Source organism: Microcebus murinus, chromosome 10 (assembly GCF_040939455.1).
Source record: "Microcebus murinus isolate Inina chromosome 10, M.murinus_Inina_mat1.0, whole genome shotgun sequence".
Taxonomy (NCBI): domain Eukaryota; kingdom Metazoa; phylum Chordata; class Mammalia; order Primates; family Cheirogaleidae; genus Microcebus; species Microcebus murinus.
In genome coordinates this window covers 73,714,117-73,732,586 of record NC_134113.1, presented here as the reverse complement: position 1 = coordinate 73,732,586, position 18,470 = coordinate 73,714,117, and the positions used below count along the sequence as shown (strand labels likewise).

Sequence of the window (18,470 nt, the reverse complement as noted above, 5' to 3'; positions counted from 1 at the left end):
GGCACTCACTCTAGCCTGGGCAACAAAGCGAGACTCTGTCAAAAAAAAAAAAAAAAAAAAAAAAAAAAAAATTATTAGAATTTGGAACTTGGTGTAAGAATAATATGGTAATTTCTTAATAAAAAGATTTCTAGAAATATATATGTTAACAAGGCAAGCAGGACCCAGATATATAAATATCACAAAAAAGAGTCTCTTTGAGCAATAACTTAAGGAGAAATAGTTTGGCAAAAATACAGCACTGTCATTCTATTACAACAGTTATTATTAATAACTTTAATAATAGCCTGCCTACTTCCAAAAAAGGATTTGATGTGGTTTACTGTAAAAAGCACAGTTATATTAAACAAACAAACCACTGTCAATTGGGAAAGGAAGAAAACAAAATCCTGGGATAAAAGCCTTCCGAACAGAGTTAGAAACAGGTTATAGGTGCTACATCAATCATTAAATTCAAAGGCTGAACACTAATTTAAGATCTTCTTAAATGGCTGTACACTGTGGCTATCAAAATAAATAGGATACCAGGCCGGGCGCGGTGGCTCACGCCTGTAATCCTAGCACTCTGGGAGGCCGAGGCGGGCGGATTGCTCAAGGTCAGGAGTTCAAAACCAGCCTGAGCGAGACCCCGTCTCTACCATAAAAATAGAAAGAAATTAATTGGCCAACTAATATATATAATATAAAAATCAGCCGGGCATGGTGGCTTGTGCCTGTAGTCCCAGCTACTCGGGAGGCTGAGGCAGGAGGATCACTTGAGCCCAGGAGTTTGAGGTTGCTGTGAGCTAGGCTGATGCCACGGCACTCACTCTAGCCTAGGCAAGAAAGCGAGACTCTGTCTCAAAAAAAAAATAAATAAATAAATAAATAAATAGGATACCAAGAAAATTAGTAGTCCTAGTAGAAATATCAGTCAGACATCAAATCCTAAAGAATATATTAATCCTAAAGAACACATCGATAAACTTTCACAATGTTCTCCCATAATAAGACCATCCTTAAATCTGTTAGAAACTAAAACTTCTGGTAAATGAAAACTTTCATTGGAAGTAAAATGAAATTTTTAAAATTTTATTTCATTTCATGTACTTTACTTTATTAAATTTTATTTTATACAGGGTCTCACTCTGTCACCCAGGCTGAAGTGCAGTGGTACAATCGTAGCTCACTGTAGCTTCCAACCCCTGGGCTCAAGCCATCTCCCACTTCAGCTTCCAGAGTAGCTGGGACTACCAATGTACACCACTATGTCTGGCTAATTTTCAAATTTTTTGTAGAGATGGGTTCTTGCTGTGTTGCCCAGGGTGGTCTTGAACTCCTGGTTTCAAGTGATCCTCCCACCTTGCCCTCCCAAAGCACTGGGATTACAGGTGTGAGCCACTGCACCCATCTAAGTTTTTCTTTTAAAGCACATTTATTTTATCTCCTAACTTTACCAGTTTTTCTTTACTCTGGGATAAAGAGGTGGAGGCCAAAAAAAGGAAAAAGAAGAAAATAAAAAAAAAAGTCCGTAAAATACCCAATTGATAAGTCACTGGTTGTCTGCTAGGTTTAAAAAATAATTTCAAAGAATAATACAAAAATTTAGTTACCATTACCTTCATAGTTATTTTTAAATTACCTCTAATATCTTGGCACAAGGTCCACTAACAAGCGCAACCACACCACTGTCAGATACCTAAGCAAAGGGAAAAAGAAACAGCCCATAAATGGTGGAAATAGATTTTCTAAAAGTAATCATGTAAATATAGTTTTATTGCCTCCCATTCAACAACCATGTGTTTTAGCCATACATACCTCCCACCCTTGTTACTTAAAATAATTGAGGGAAATATGCAAAATCATATTGCAGTAATTTAACCACCAAAAGCATGAAGTGGTCAAAAATTTCAACAAAAACGAAAACAATTAATTGTATTCTTTTTATTGGTCATGGAGATACACTGGGCAAACACATCATTATATGTTTCAAGCCTATATTTCATTTACCTGAGTAGCTGAAAAGTCCACACACTGCAAAAATGGGCAGTTTTTTCCTAATGCATGTAAGGACACATCAGTAATACTTAAGCAGCCACCTAAATCAATGATCTTTAGCAGCCGGCAATTGAGTGCAAGAGCAAGGACTCCTTCATCAGTGAGATTGCAGCATCTTTTCAACAACGCTTCATGCAGGTATGAACAAGATGAAGCCACAGCTTTTATTCCTGGGGAAAACATAATTATATGTTGATGAGCTATGTATGTACATATCTATGAGAAATCTGACTGATTTTCATTTTAGCAATCACCAATTGTAGGTTATCCTTTTTCAAAGTATTCTGTGAGAATATATTTATTTTCCAGTGATGCTGTCATTACTCAAAACTCTTTTGGAATTCCCTACACAGCCTGTAGTATTTGCAATTAATGGCGAGCCTTTATTGTGCACAGGTAGATTTGCTTTTAGGAAATAGCCAAGAATCAGAAACTAAATTAGTTAGTTAAATAGTAGATGATTCTCCTTTTGGTTAAACAAAAATTTTAAAGTAGTAAAGTTAACTTTCTTGAGCACTCTGGAGGGAAATCGAAAGTTAAATTGCCCAAATGTTTTAAGTAATGGTCTTCATGCTTATTGTTAGAAATTCATAGCTATACCTATGCATTCTCTCTCGCCCCACTTTGTCCTCAAACGTGGATTTCTTTTCTACCACCATGCTCCTCTGTTAGCCTGGACCAACCTTATATTTTCCTGAGGATCAAGAAAAGAGAAGTTCTTAAATCCAAGTGAACTGATGATATAAATGCACATTGGAGATGGGTGCACAACACTGCCCCATAAATAGAAGAGTAAATTCATGGGTAGGTCATTTTTACAATTTTTCATATCTTAAGAAAGAATATTTATTTATTTTTTAAAGAATGGTTATTTTAGGCCGGGCGCTGTGGCTCACGCCTGTAATCCTAGCTCTTGGGAGGCCGAGGCGGGCGGATTGCTCAAGGTCAGGAGTTCAAAACCAGCCTGAGCAAGAGTGAGACCCCGTCTCTACTATAAATAGAAAGAAATTAATTGGTCAACTGATATATATATAAAAAATTAGCCGGGCATGGTGGCGCATGCCTGTAGTCCCAGCTACCCGGGAGGCTGAGGCAGAAGGATCACTCGAGCCCAGGAGTTTGAGGTTGCTGTGAGCTAGGCTGACGCCACGGCACTCACTCTAGCCTGGGCAACAAAGCGAGACTCTGTCTCAAAAAAAAAAAAAAAAAAAAAAAGAATGGTTATTTTATTTACCAGTGTCCAGCATGGAAGCTGTGATATAAGAAGACATATATTTGGTCTTTGTCCTCAGTCCCTGGCACAGAGCTCCTGGAATTTCTTGAATGACAGGAGTGTCTACCATTATTCACAATGACTCCCTATGCCTGTAATCCTAGCACTCTGGGAGGCCAAGGCGGGTGGATTGCTCGAGGTCAGGAGTTCGAAACCAGCCTGAGCAAGAGCGAGACCCTGTCTCTACTATAAATAGAAAGAAATCAATTGGCCAACTAATATATATAGAAAAAATGAACTGGCCATGGTGGCGCATGCCTGTATTCCCAGCTACTCAGGAGGCTGAGGCAGGAGGATTGCTTGAGCCCAGGAGTTTGAGGTTGCTGTGAGCTAGGCTGACAGCACTCACTTTAGCCTGGGCAACAAAGCGAGAATCTGTCTCAAAAAAAAAACTAAAAAAAAAAACCCATAATGACTCCCTTTTGATCACACTGGAGTTTATGCTAATGAGGTGATGGGTAGGGTCCTTAGCTTCAGGGTGGGGTCCTCTCCAGAAATACCAAGTGATTAGAGGGTTAGAACTTTCAGCCCCACCCACTGACCTCTGGGAAGGAGGTATGGGGAATAAGCTTTATAAAAGCTCTTGAAAAAGACTTGATGAGCTTTCTTCACATGGTGTACCCCTAACAAGAAGCTCCTGCCCCTGAGGACCCTTCCAGACCTTACACTATGAATTCTTCTGGCTGTTCATCTGTATCCTTTATAATTTTTTATAATAAACTGGTATATCTAAGTGTTTCCTTGAGTTCTGTGAGCCATTCTGCGAAGTTACTGAACTCAGAGAGGAGGTTGTGGGAACCCCTGATTTATAGCTGGTCAGTCGGAAGTACCAGAGGCCCAGACTTGTGTTTGGCATCTGAAGTGGGGGCAGTCTTGTGGGACTGAGCCCTTAACTTGTGGTATCTGATGCTCACTCCAGGTAGATAGTGTCAAAATTGAAATTCAATTGTAGGACACTCAGCTGGTATCCTGAGAGTTGGAGAACTGGTATGGAAAAAAACCCACACACTTGCTGTAGAAGTGTTGTGTGAGTATAGGAAAATGCTTTGTTTGGGGGAGGAGTTCCTTCTAGTGAGTTATTAGTTATGTAAACATTTAAAACCTTATGTTTGTTTTTAATATTATGAATATCCTAATTCGCTAACCAAGATGAGTGCAAAATATACCCAGCTACCCACAAAATTTTCCAGAAACCTATTTAGCCAAATAAGTCCCTCTTTCTTATACTGAAAAAAGAAGTACAAATCCTATATTGGACACAAATGGTCTAAAAAGAAAAAACAAAAATCTACTAATTCATGTAATAGTAACAATGAAAAATGTAATTTGGCTATAAAAAACTATGCATCGAACAGACTGATAGGAAAGTGCTTGCAAATTTAATCTGATGAGTAATTCTGTTGTATTAATAATATGGCATCAAAAAGCCCTCAACAAAATACTAACTGGTCATTTCTTATTCCGCTACACCAGGGAAAATATTTAAAATATAGATGTATACATTCTTGTTTATTTAAATATGTCTAATATACAAGGGAATGATTTACTCAATGTATTTCCTAACTTGCAGCACTGATTATAAGCAAGAATTCTAATTTGGATTATTTTTCTTTTCTTTTTTTTTTTTTTGAGACAGAGTCTTGCTCTGTCGCCTGGGCTAGAGTGCTGTGGGGTCAGCCTAGCTCACAGCAACCTCAATCTCCTGGGCTCAAGCAACCCTTCTGCCTCAGCCTCCTAAGTAGCTGGGGCTAAAGGCATGTGCCATCATGCCCAGCTAATTTTTTCTATATATATTAGTTGGCCAATTGATTTCTTTCTATTTATAGTAGAGACAGGGTCTCACTCTTGCTCAGGCTGGTTTTGAACTCCTGACCTCGAGCAATCTGCCTGCCTCGGCCTCCCAGAGTGCTAGGATTACAGGCGTGAGCCACTGCGCCTGGCCATTTTCTGAATATTTTTACCAATAAATCTTGTCAGATTTGTTCCAGGTGGGAACCCGAAAAGTATGTATAGGATACAATTTGGTTAATACAAAACTTAGACTTGTAAAATAATAGCCACAGGAGTCTGGAGAGTTCCGGACTTTGTAAATCTAACAGATAGCTGCAGCCAGCATTCTCTCCTCCTCTCCCTGATAGAGACAAAGTTTATCCCTCCCTAGCTCTCCTGATAAGGACCATGTCAGAGCTGAAGGATGGATGTGACTGAGGCAGGGGTGCTAGGAGCTGGTTGTTTGAGAAAGAATTAATTGCAAACTGCTGTTCTGGCCTGCTTACTTGCTCCCCCCGGAAAAACTCTCTATAAAACCCAAGGCTCTCCCATTTTCTCTCTTGGACGTCCATCTGCACCCAGATGCTCAAGATAAACAGCACTTGCTACACATGAGGCTTAGCATGTCTCTCAGCTCTGGACCCAACAAATATAATTTCTATTTCTTTGATATCATCATACTCTTTTTTGACATATTTTTCCCCTTCCTTGTTCCACAACTATACCAGATGGTGAGTAGTAATTTGCCAATTTATTCAGTGTTAATACACATACCTTCTGAAGTTATGGAAACTCTGTTTCCTTTTGAGGAATTTAAATTAAGTTTCTTCAGTTTTCTGCAGTTACACAGGTGCAGGAGAGCAGTATCTGAAATATCACAGCTCCTTAAATCTAAAGTTTGGACTTCAGGATGTAAAATCTGTAACATAGACATGATTTTCAAAAAGTAACTTTTTCTATAAATACGTATTCCATATTCAGTCTTTTGGTAGTCAAAACAGACAAGTGGCTGGTGCAAAATACGGCAAAGAATATGGAAACATCCATGTGGAGACAGATACGTAAAGAGAAGGAAACCAAGTGTACTTCCAGCTGGAGGTGCAGCTTTCAGTGCCCCTAAAGTCCTTACTGGGACATGAAGCACTATTGAGATGGCTTGTACAGAGCAAAGACCCCTAACCTGAGAAGAATAACCAAGGTAGTGAGTAATTATCTTCTGGTAGTTCCTGACTATTACCAGAGACTCTACCTATGTGCCTCTTTGCTCAGCAGAGCTAAGTCTTGAATCACTATCTGCCAAATGCCTAGGTGTATTGCTTATCTAGAACATTTACCTTCTACATCATTATTTTGGGGAGCCAGTACAAACCTAGCATTATTAAGCATTTTCTTGAGGCCAACAATTAATAAAGATAAATTTCTAAGAAATCTGAGTTCTTTCCTGGAGGTATTTTTCTTTTCTCTTACTTTATTTTTTTCCAAAATAGAAATGACTTTATCTTTCTGAATATAAAAATAATGTACTATTATTGCAAAACATTCAGACAGTCTAGAAAAATTATAATAAATGACAAGAATAACTATTTCTATTTATTAGATGCTTACCAGGAAGGGTACTAAGTATCATTATGTTATTTCATATTCTCTCTCTTTCTCAGTCTCTCTGTTCCTCTTTCACACACACACACACACACACACACACACACACACACACACGCATCCTGAAGGATTGGTCATTGCCATTTGATAAATGATGGAATTGAGGCCCCAAGAACTTAAGTAGCTAACATAAAGAACACAGCCAAAAGGAACAGAGCTGGGATTGGAACCTCTGTCCTTCTAATTCCAAATCCTATACTTTTAACTACTATAACTAAAATTACCCTTAATACCAATATCCACAGATAAAGTTACATTAGTTTTGGTGTTTTTTTAGTTTTTAAAAAGATCTGTTGCTGGAAGGCCGAGGCAGGCGGATCATTTTGAGCTCAGGAGTTCAAGACCAGCCTAAGCAAGAGTGAGACCCCATCTCTACTAAAAATTCAAAGAAATTAATTGGCCAACTAAAAATATATAGAGAAAAAATTAGCCGGGCATGGTGGCACATGCCTGTAGTCCCAGCTACTGGGGTGGCTGAGGCAGAAGGATCGCTTGAGCTCAGGAGTTTGAGGTTGCTGTGAGCTAGGCTGACGCCATGGCACTCTAGCCCAGACAAAGTGAGACTCTGTCTCTAAAATAAAATAAAATAAAATAAAATAAAATAAAATAAAATAAAAAGATCCATTGAAGAAAAATGGGATCAGATCATATATGAGTACTTTTTATAAAATCAATTGATTGTGGTTGTATCCTATTCCATTTTATACAAGTACCATACTTAGTAAATGCATCCTACACTGGCGAACACTGAACATTTAGGTTGCTTTGGAAGACAATACAGTGTCATGATTAAGAACATGTGCTCTGGAGGCTGACTGCCTGAGTTTGAACCCAAGGATTGTGACCAAGCTCTGTTTTCTCTCTATGCTCCACTAGCCCCATTATTAAAACAGGGATAATATATTATGAGAAATAAAGGTGCCTCATTTATAATATATATTATACATAACTTTTTATTATTATAAATGATATTATGATGAACATACCCTGTGTGCTTTTCTATTATTTTCCTGAGATTTCTAACAGAAGTAATTTTGATAGGTTAATGCCAAACTGTTCACCTAAAAGGTTTTTTTTTTTATCAATTAACACTCATTAACATGGGATACAAGTGACAGTTTCTCCACACTATTGAAATCATTGGGTATTATTTTTTTAAATCTCTGCCAAACTGAAAGGCAAACTATGATTTTTATTACTACTGAGGTTAAATATTTTTTTATAATGTTACTGGCAAAAAAATTTTGCATTTTTTCCTTTGCGTATTTCCTGATTTTTTTTTAATTGGTTTGTAGGGATTCTTTATATTGTCAAGATTGCTTTAAAAACCCTAGATTTTATACTGCAAATACTTTCCAAGCCTGTTATTTGACTTAGTTTCTTTTTTCCTTCTTCTGATAAAGAAGTTTATATTGTTATGTAATCAAATCTATCCATTAATTTTTTCTTGGTTTCTAACTATGGAATCATATTTTAAAAGGCTGCCTTCATCCAGAGACTATAAAAAGATTTAGGAAATACTTCAAAAAGTATGGAGACCATCCAAAGATGTGTGTAGCTTTTTAACAAATGTTGTATCTAACTTTTGAGTAATTTCACAAGTAGGACTATTGCAAGGATGGGGATTAGTGGTAGGGCACCAAGAAAAATCATGTTTTGTTTCTCTATCTCATTTACCCCTTTACATCTTTCTATTCAGATAAAATTAGGTTTAAATGTTAAAGATTGCCATCAACAAAAACATAAGTCATTGAAATATAAGCTAAAGGGATAAAAAGAAATGGATATGGTGGGGGAGAGAAGAAAACCACCAGTTTTCTGTAGTGTCATAATGTTTCATCTATGAGTCACGCACAACATTACATACATCAACAGAACTATCAACAATAAGAACCCAGAGATATCATCCTACCTCCATAAAGTCAAGCAGACTACACCACTAAAATGTCTATGTTCAAATGCAAGGTAATACAAAGGAAATAAAGCATTAAAGATACATCAGGGTTGTTTTTTTTAGATAAGAGTCTTGCTCTGTTGCCCAAGCTAGAGTGCAGTGGTGTCAGCCTAGCTCACTGAAACCTCAAACTCCTGGGCTCAAGCTATTCTCCTGCCTCAGTCTCCTGAGTAGCTGGGACTACAGGCGTGTGCTACCATGCCTGCCTAATTTTTTTTTAATTTTTGGTAGAGATGGAGTCTCACTCTTGCTCAGACTGGTCTCGAACTCCTGGCCTCAAGCAATCCTCCCACTTCAGCCTCCCAGAGTTTGATTACAGACAAGAGCCACTGTGTCCTGCCCTACACCACTTTTAATAACAAGCTAGAGAGCTGTCTTAAGAAGCCCACCTGTATTGGTTTTCTAGGACTGCCATAGCAAAGTACCACTAACTGGGTGGCTTAAAACAACAGAAATTTATTCTCTCATAGATGTGGAGGCTAGAAGTCCCAAATCAAGGTGCTGACAGGGTAGGTTCCTTCTGATGACTCTGAGGGAGAATCTGTTCCATGTTGCCTTCTTAGCTTCTGATAATGACTGGCAATCCTGGGTATTCCTTGACTTGTACAAGCATCACTCCAGTCTTGCCTCCATCTGAAGATACGGTGTTCTCTATCTATCTGTATCTATCTCTGTGTCTTCTTATGGCCCTCTTCTTATAAGGACACCAGGCATATTGGATTAGGGACTCGACTCCAGCACCACCTCACCATAACTAATTACATTTGCGAAGAACGTATTTCAAAATAAGGTCACATTCTGAGGTACTGAATATTAGGACTTCAACATATTTTTGGAAGGGGGACACAATTCAACCCCTAATACCTAACACCACCTAGTGATCAATTTCTAGGAAAATATAGCATTGTTTGATCTCCTATTTATTATTAATTGATCTTGAACTCCTACCGTGGACTCCCAGAGGGCTAGGATTACAGGCATGAGCCACTGTGCCCAGCCCTATTAATTGAAGCAAAGATTCTATTTTATAATTCTGTAAAGTGAGTTGTTAACTTGTAGAAACTGAAAAAATGAAAATGTTTATATTTTCTATAGAGATGCAAAGATTTCTGTTCAGTAGAAAAAAAAAAACAGCCTTAGTAATTCATTTTATTGTCCTGTAAAATATTATCTAATTTTGTATCTAATTCAGTAAACTTATTCCAGCTTCATTTGTGTGTGTGTGTGTGTATGGGTGTTCATGCATAGATAAATAGATCTTAGTTTCTTGAATACTCTTGTGAACTAGTTTTGCATTCCTGCTAGTTCTTTTTTTTTTTTTTTTTTTTTTTGAAACAGAGTCTCACTTTATTGCCCAGGCTAGAGTAAGTGCTGTGGCGTCAGCCACAACTTCAAACTCCTGGGCTCAAGAAATCCTTCTGCCTCAGCCTCCTCAGTAGCTAGGACTACAGACATGTGCCACTATGCCCGGCTAATTTTTTCTATATATATTAGTTGGCCAATTAATTTCTTTTTATTTACAGTAGAGACGGGGGTCTCACTCTTGCTCAGACTGGTTTCAAACTCCTGACCTCGAGCAATCTGCCCCCTCTGTCTCCCAGAGTGCTAGGATTACAGGCGTGAGCCTACTAGTTCTTTTATTAATGAGTTATTTAAAACTTAGGCACATGTTTACTATTTGTGTAAGAATTATGTTTTTAACATTTTTTTTTTTTTTGAGACAGAGTCTCACTTTGTTGCCCAGGCTAGAGTGAGTGCCATGGCGTCAGCTTAGCTCATAGCAACCTCAATCTCCTGGGCTCAAGCAATCCTTCTGCCTCAGCCTCCCTAGTAGCTGGGACTACAGGCATGCGCCACCATGTCCGGCTAATTTTTTCTGTATATATTAGTTGGCCAATTAATTTCTTTCTATTTATAGTAGAGACGGGGTCTCGCTCTTGCTCAGGCTGGTTTCGAACTCCTGACCTTGAGCAATCCTCCCGCCTCGGCCTCCCAGAGTGCTAGGATTACAGGCGTGAGCCACCGCACCCGGCCTGTTTTTAACATTTTAAAAATTCTATTTTGACATAATTTGACTGAAAGATTAGCGCAAAAGGATAGTTTTCCCACAACATGACTTTCATAAAGTTAATAAATTATTTAGTAAATGTAAAAAGTACGAACCCTCTCTTTCAATCAAGAAAATAATCAACCTCCCACTGCTTCTAACAACAGTCTCTTAACATTAGGCCACCTCCCTTCCATTATTAGCACTTTTCCCACCTGTTCTTTTTTTTTTTTTTTTTTTTTGAGACAGAGTCTTGCTTTGTTGCCCAGGCTAGAGTGAGTGCCATGGCGTCAGCCTAGCTCACAGCAACCTCAAACTCCTAGGCTCAAGCAATCCTTCTGCCTCAGCCTCCCGAGTAGCTGGGACTACAGGCATGCGCCACCATGCCTGGCTAATTTTTTATATATATATCAGTTGGCCAATTAATTTCTTTGTATTTATAGTAGAGACGGGGTCTCGCTCTTGCTCAGGCTGGTTTTGAACTCCTGACCTTGAGCAATCCGCCCGCCTCAGCCTCCCAAGAGCTAGGATTACAGGCGTGAGCCACCGCGCCCGGCTTCCCACCTGTTCTTGTGTTGAGGACCTGTGTTCCTACTACTGGTCCAGCTATGCCCTCAGTTTTAAGATCACTTGGTTTTCCAAGCAACAATTAGCCACTATGAAGGAGTCCTCCCCAAATCCCTGCGAATAGTTGCTTTCACCTCCTGTTTGACAGTTCGGAGAACTGAGGCGCCATGTCAGAAAAAGCAGCAAAGGTGGAATTTTAATTCAGACTGGAGGCCCTTGCTGGACTTGCTGCCTTATAGAAAAGCCACCAACGAAAGGCATAGGTGTCCTGAAGAAGGTTAGCTTAGTTGTAGGGAAGGGGAGTAAATATAAATTAGCAGTAAGAAATGAGGTATCCAGAAGAATGAGACTACCATAGTTTAGAAGAGTGATTTTTAACTGCTGGTTGTTAATTTAGTAGGCTGTGATCAATGTTGTTTTTTTTTTTTAAATGAAATAAGATGAAATGGAATAAAAGAAAATATCAATGTATACTCCACACAGTATTGTTACACATAAGCGTGGTTTATGTACTGGAGTCGTGATGTAACACATATTTCTTCTTGTGAGTCTTGACCAAAAAGCTTTAAACATTTTGAAAACACAGAGATCAAGGGTGCTGGTACCATGAAGACAAGAATGGATGGAAGGCTAACTGAGCTGACCAGAGCAATGCCATTTTGTCCCTGAATGCCATTTCGTGATTGCCGGACCCCAGAATATACTTGCTGATGCTGCAGGCAAAATTGCTGCCACTTACAAAAAGACTTTATGCTGATGACAGAACTTTTTCTAACCCTTGAATCAAGGACTTTTGCCTAGAAACCCTTACTCTAACCAATGAATTGCTTTGATAACAGTTTCCTACCAATCAAAACAATAGGTTATGAATGAACTAATAAGTTCCAATTTCTTCATGTTTCTTTAAAAAATCCTATCCAAAATTAGCTAGTCAGGATACAATTTCACATGCTTCTGGAATCTGTGCTCCTTGAATTACAATTTGGTTATCTGGAGTTAAAAAACCCTGATGCTTTATAATATTTTTAAATGATTACCAATCCTAGTATATACCATTGCTTGAAAAACTAAAATCATATCTAAACAGTAAAATATAGTATGCTTGCTTTACAGTTATATATACTCTTACCTCACTTATATTTGAATCTGTTATTCGTCCCTGCATGCTCATTATTTTAATCAGTCTATCTTTTATGTTGGGAGGCAAAGGTTTAATATCTGTGATGTATCTGGAAATATTCTTCATGAAGCACCAAAGGCACCTGAAATACAAATACAATATGGTCAATTAAACTCTTGTACTGATTTCTAACACTTGGCTTAATGCTTTTTCTTAGCACTTAGCCCTTTCATTAAGAAGTGTACATTTTATATTAATGCTGTATTTACAACTTCAGCTCAGGAAGACTAAAAAGCTTAGTCTTTGCTCAGTTATGGACAAGATGCTCTTTTTTTTTCTTTTTAGTATTCAAAGGAAAAATATTTAATATAAAAGTTTTAAGATTCACATCAAGATAAACAATAAAATTTATGAAATATCCTTCTCTTGATGAGTTTCGCTTTTGCATTTTTTCTGTTTTAACTGATCTTTCCATCCCATCCCTCGTGCTTTTCCATTGCTTTTCCCTACATTGACAGATTTCCCCTCCCCCTGGTAGCATAGAAAGTTTACTCCTATATGAGATAGGATGATTACTGTTATTTACAATTTTTTAAAGACTACTCAAATATAGTAGTGAGAAAATAGGGGCAAGAATAGAAAAAGGAGTTTTATTTCTAACCATGATGAACAATCAACTGAAATAACTCACTACCTCCAGAGCAGCCTATTTTTAAAAAATTTTACCAATAAGATGCTCATTCTTATATTTTTTCTCAGCATACCTAATTTATCATAATGCATTTTAGGCTGGGCACTGTGGCTTCACAATTGTAATCCTAGCACTTTGGGAGGACAAGGTGAGAGGATCACTTGAGGCCAGGAGTTGGAGACCAGCTTGGGCAACATAGTCTTTACAAAATATTTTAAAAATTAGGCAGACGTGGTGGCATGCATTGTAGTCCCAGATACGTGGGAGGCTGAAGTGGGAGAATTGTTTGAGCTCAGGAGTTCGAGGCTGCAATGTGCTATAATCACTTTACTGTATTCCAGCATAGGAACCAGAGCAAGACCTCATCTCTTTTAAAAGATTTCAGTCAAATAAACATAAAACTAGGAACCTACTGACTGATATATATGCATGAAAATATAGTTATCAGAGCAGGCAACAAGCAAGACTCATATGACCAATATCTCTCAGTTGTACCCTGAAATTCCAACCATCTGAGAAACTCATACTTTAGGCAAATAAGTACATTTTTCAAAATGTTATTTCATTTCTGTCTATAAATACCTTCACATATACAAAATTTTACATTCATGAATGAATGTGATCAAGTACTTGTGATCATTTTTTAATGCAATTTTTATTTTTTCTTTTCCTCCTTTGATTATCTATGCCTTTCCCTCTCTTATCCTTCTTCCCCCATTAGCTTACTTCCCAATGCTACCCTAATACATATTCTTTCTTATTTTTCTCTATGCTTATTACACACACACACACACACACACACACACACACACATTTAAAGGTCTGGGAGGGGGTCATTGTCTCCTAAAATTGCATCACAGTATACTCACTTGTCTACACCTTCTTTCAATTCAATATCTTACGAAATCTCTTTAAGGTATCAAGAATAGCTCTAATTCTCCTTTAATGGCTACATAATATTTCACTGTATGGATGATTTATTTAGTCATTTTCCTATTGATGAGAATTACCACTATTTCTAGGATATGTTAACATATATTGTCAAATTATTTTCGAGAAAGTTTGTAACACCTCAATTTCTATCAATAGTGCTGGAAGGTTCCTTTCCTCCACATTCTTCCAGCAATAGGTTTTACAGCTCATTTTATAACATTTATTTTTCCATTTATTTGTTATCTCCATTTCCCACTCCCATTCCCCACTAATCCAGGAAACAATTCTAATATTTAATGCATATCCTTTTGTTGTGTTTCCTTTTAAGATATTTGTTGTATGCATTCATTTCTAATTTATGTATATGGGCATGATAAACATGTTTGCCCTAAACCATCAAAATGTCTGTCTTGATAGCTGTTTATTTAGATATTGATTTGTAAAAATTTCCTAGAGCAATAAGTTAATGTTGACATAAGTAGTCTCAATTCTCAGGCCCAACAGTCAACATACGTGGTCTCATTCCTCAAAACAAAATGAAAAGCAGTCAGCTAAAACTTAAAATCTTGAAAAGCTGTAAAACAATTGGGCTGGGGGTAGGGGCATGGAGATATCCTATCCAATATGCAATGCTCTAAATTTTACAGTTAAAAGAAACAACTTATTAGTATTTGGCCAATCGGTTATATGGTGAATTGCTCTAATAAACAAATACTTTTTGGCAAAATGGTCTTCTTCTAACCTAAGTGTTACATAAAATTTTGTCTTCAGCTTTCTTTTTTCCTATGTCCTCTCCCTTAAACGTAACCATGGCTTCACCTATCATCTATATTTATCCCCAATCTTAGTCTCAATCCCTGATCTCTCTTTCAAGATTCAAAATTATATTCCAACAGCCTGCTCGATATTTCTACTAGATGTTCTGATTCATTTTCCCCATAAGACACTTCCTCCTCCTAACTGTCTAACCACAATTCTCCCAATCAACAAAACTGAAAACTTTGGAGTAATTTCTAATTCTTCCCTTTCCTTGGTCCCTCTATTCAAAACTATTCATCATGTCCCAGATCCAAAGGAAATAAGGAGATTATGCAAGAATGTAGACCAAGCACTATTTCCTTCATAGAGAAGTTCCTGGCCAGGCCGGTGGATTACTGGAGGTCAGGAATTCAAAACCAGCCTGAGCAACAGCAAGACCCCATCTCTACTATAAATAGAAATAAATTAATTGGCCAACTAATATATAGAGAAAAAATTAGCCGGGCATGGTGGCACATGCCTGTAGTCCCAGTTACTCGGGAGGCTGAGGCAGCAGGATTGCTTGAGCCCAGGAGTTTGAGGTTGCTGTGAGCTAGGCTGACCCCACGGCACTCACTCTAGCCACTCACTCTAGCCTGGGCAACAAAGTGAGACCCTGTCTCAAAAAAAAAAAAAAAAGAAAAAGAAGTTCCTACCAGCAGGACTAAATAGTGTGCTTAGTGACACAGTTGATCACTATTGTGGCTCAAGCTCCTTACTTTGTTACAAACTAGAAATAGCTTGCTGACCAGCTCCCAATCTCAGACCATACCTTGTCCCAAAAGGGTATAAAATATGGTTCTAAAGGCAAAAATGGACTCTTACATGGGGACAACACACTATTATGGCATTGAAGGTCATATAGCCTCATCATTTTGCCTTACCCCCAAGTTCTGGATAGTTTTTCTTAAATATGTTATTCTGTTTCCTCCTTTTTCACTAAACACTGTGTTTTAAAGTTCCATCCGTATAAATCTGTATATATCTACCCTTTACTTTTCTAACAGCTGCATATTCCATGGTACCTCTCCCACTTCAACTTCTTGTCATCAGAAATAATTCTGCAAAGAACATCTTCACATGTCTTCTAGTCTGGGCTCTCCTTACCTCTTCATAAGATTCTGTAACAGTTTCCTAAGTATCTCTCTATTCCCAACCTCTCCCTAATTCAAATCTCTCTCTGCTCCCAGTAAAGTTCAAAACCTTTGATAGCTTCCAACTGCTACAAAATTAAATGCTCTTATTCATTCTGGTCCCTACTCCTAATTATCTAACTTTATGTCTCACTACTCTGCTATTCATATTGTATCTTTCATTCAAACTGGAAAATTACTTTCTGTTCTTCTCATATATTTTTAACTTTCCTGCCTGTCAAGTTTTTACTCTTATTATTTTACTCTCTTTTGGATGTATTTCCTCCCATTTGCAACTGTTAGATGCTACCAATCTTCAAATGCAACCCCTTTACAAAGCTTTCTCCTAAAGTCATATATTATTTCCCTCATCAGAAAATTTGAAACACTTTATTAATCTCTTTTTTGTGGTATTATTCTACCTATATCATAGATATTTACATATTTGTCTTGCATGAGTCCTCTAAGATTGCATGTCTTTGATGCTAGCTATTTCCCACAATCTTCAGCATAATGTTTCACATGCCACATATGCTCTTTAAATACACGCTGAATACTGAACAACTGAATACTGAACAAATCCTAAAAATTAGGAACCATGGGTACAGAGAGACGGAAGACTTGATTCCAGCCACAGGAGTACAGAGGATAATTTCTATGGACCCATTAGGAAGCTTTCAGGAAAGAGATAGGAATTAAGAGAGTGTAATTAAGCCTTAGAAGAAAGGTCAGGACTAAGGTAGCATAGCCCTTGTTATAAACTTTCCATGGTAGGCAGAAAATAATATCTATAACTAACACAAATGAATATTTAACTATGGCCAACCACTCACTGTTCCATGGGCATTACATATACTGGCTTTTAATCTTCACAACAGTTCAATAGGTAGGTTATATTACTACTGTCTTCCATTTACAGACAAGAAAACTGGAACCCGGACAGATTATATTATTTGCTCAAGATTGTATCACTAGTAAATGTTAGATTATGAATAGAACCCAGATAGTCTGTCTTCCTAGCTTGTACTCTTTATTTATTTTTTGAGACATAGTCTCGCTCTGTTGCCCAGGCTAGAGTACCGTGGTGTCAGTCTAGCTCACTGCAACCTCAAACTCCTGGGCTCAACCAATCCTTCTACCTCAGCCTCCCAAGTAGCTGGGACTACAATCACACGCCACTGTACCCAACTAATGTTTTTCTATACATTTTTAGTTGTCCAGCTAATTTCTTTCTATTTTTAGTAGAGACGAGGTCTCGCTTAGGCTGGTCTTGAACTCCTGAGCTCAAACAATCCACCCGCCTTGGCCTCTCAAGAGTGCTAGGATTACAGGTGTGAGCCTGGCCCTAGCTTGTACTATTACTTTAAACCGCCTTTACTGACAGAAATAAACTCCCATTTGGATCAGGTGTAAAATTTGTGCCAAGAATTAAAGCAAGATTTTTTTTTTCCTCAGGACTCTACGCAAGCCTGAGCCTACAGAAAGGAGAACTAAGTGATTCCTCTGTTATGAAAAGTGAGGCTCACGCCTGTAATCCTAGCACTCTGGGAGGCCGAAGTGGGAAGATCACTCAAGGTCAGGAGTTAGAGACTAGCCTGAACAAGAGACCCCCGTCTCTACTTAAAAAAAAAATAGAAAGAAATTAATTGGTCAACTAAAAATATATAGAAAAAAAATTAGCTGGGCATGGTGGCGCATGCCTGTAGTCCCAGCTACTCGGGAGGCTGAGGCAGGAGGACCGCTTGAGCCCAGGAGTTTGAGGTTGCTGTGAGCTAGGCTGACGCCACGGCACTCTAGCCCAGGCAACAGAGTGAGACTCTGTCAAAAAAAAAAAAAAAAAGACTGTGGACTGTGGGCCAGGAGTTTCTGAGATATAATGTAAAATGTCAAACCCCATTGTTTCAGAAAACCTTCGACAGATTAAGGAGGTTGTTCTCCTTAGCGTCATGATGTCTGCTTTTTACATGGCAATACTGGTGGACTGAAAGCTCCTGGAGAGATACCATTCATTGCCCGCGTAACCGCAATTTCCAGCACAATTTCCGATGTGAAATAATCGGCACTCAGCGGGGTTGATTATTTGCTAGGCAGCCTCCCAAGAGCTTGTGTTACATTTATTCCTCAGGACAACTCCATGAGACAGGTACTCTCACTGTACTAACTTTAGAGATAAAGGACCCAGGCAACGGGGAGAGGGTAAGCTACCCGTCCCTGGTCACGTGGCTGCTGACTGGCAGAGCCGGGGGCTGAGGCCCGCAGTCCCCGTCAAGGATCGGCGCCCTTAGCTCGGCTACCCACTGCCTCAAGGACTCCGTATTTGGCCGGCGCGGTGGCTCACGCCTGTGATCCTAGCACTCTGGGAGGCCGAGACCGGGGGATTGCTCCAGGTCAGGAGTTCGAAACCAGCCTGAGCAAGAGCGAGACCCCGTCTCTACTATAAATAGAAAGAAATTAATTGGCCAACTAATATATATAGAGAAAAAATTAG

The 18,470-nt window shown here is 38.5% G+C and overlaps 1 protein-coding gene across 2 annotated transcripts in view; it reads right to left on the bottom strand.

The window, feature by feature from the left end:
* Window positions 1–18,470, bottom strand: part of AMN1 (antagonist of mitotic exit network 1 homolog) — a 37,626-nt gene that overhangs the window by 18,421 nt on the left and 735 nt on the right. For both annotated transcript variants that reach the window (XM_012789267.3, XM_012789266.3), the window contains exons 2-5: window positions 12,437–12,569; window positions 5,855–5,999; window positions 1,990–2,207; window positions 1,622–1,678 (exon numbers count right to left, since the gene is read on the bottom strand). In XM_012789267.3, coding sequence (XP_012644721.1) covers window positions 1,622–1,678; window positions 1,990–2,207; window positions 5,855–5,999; window positions 12,437–12,553 — 537 coding nt within the window. In that variant the 5' untranslated portion in view covers window positions 12,554–12,569. The remainder of the gene's footprint in view (window positions 1–1,621; window positions 1,679–1,989; window positions 2,208–5,854; window positions 6,000–12,436; window positions 12,570–18,470) is intronic.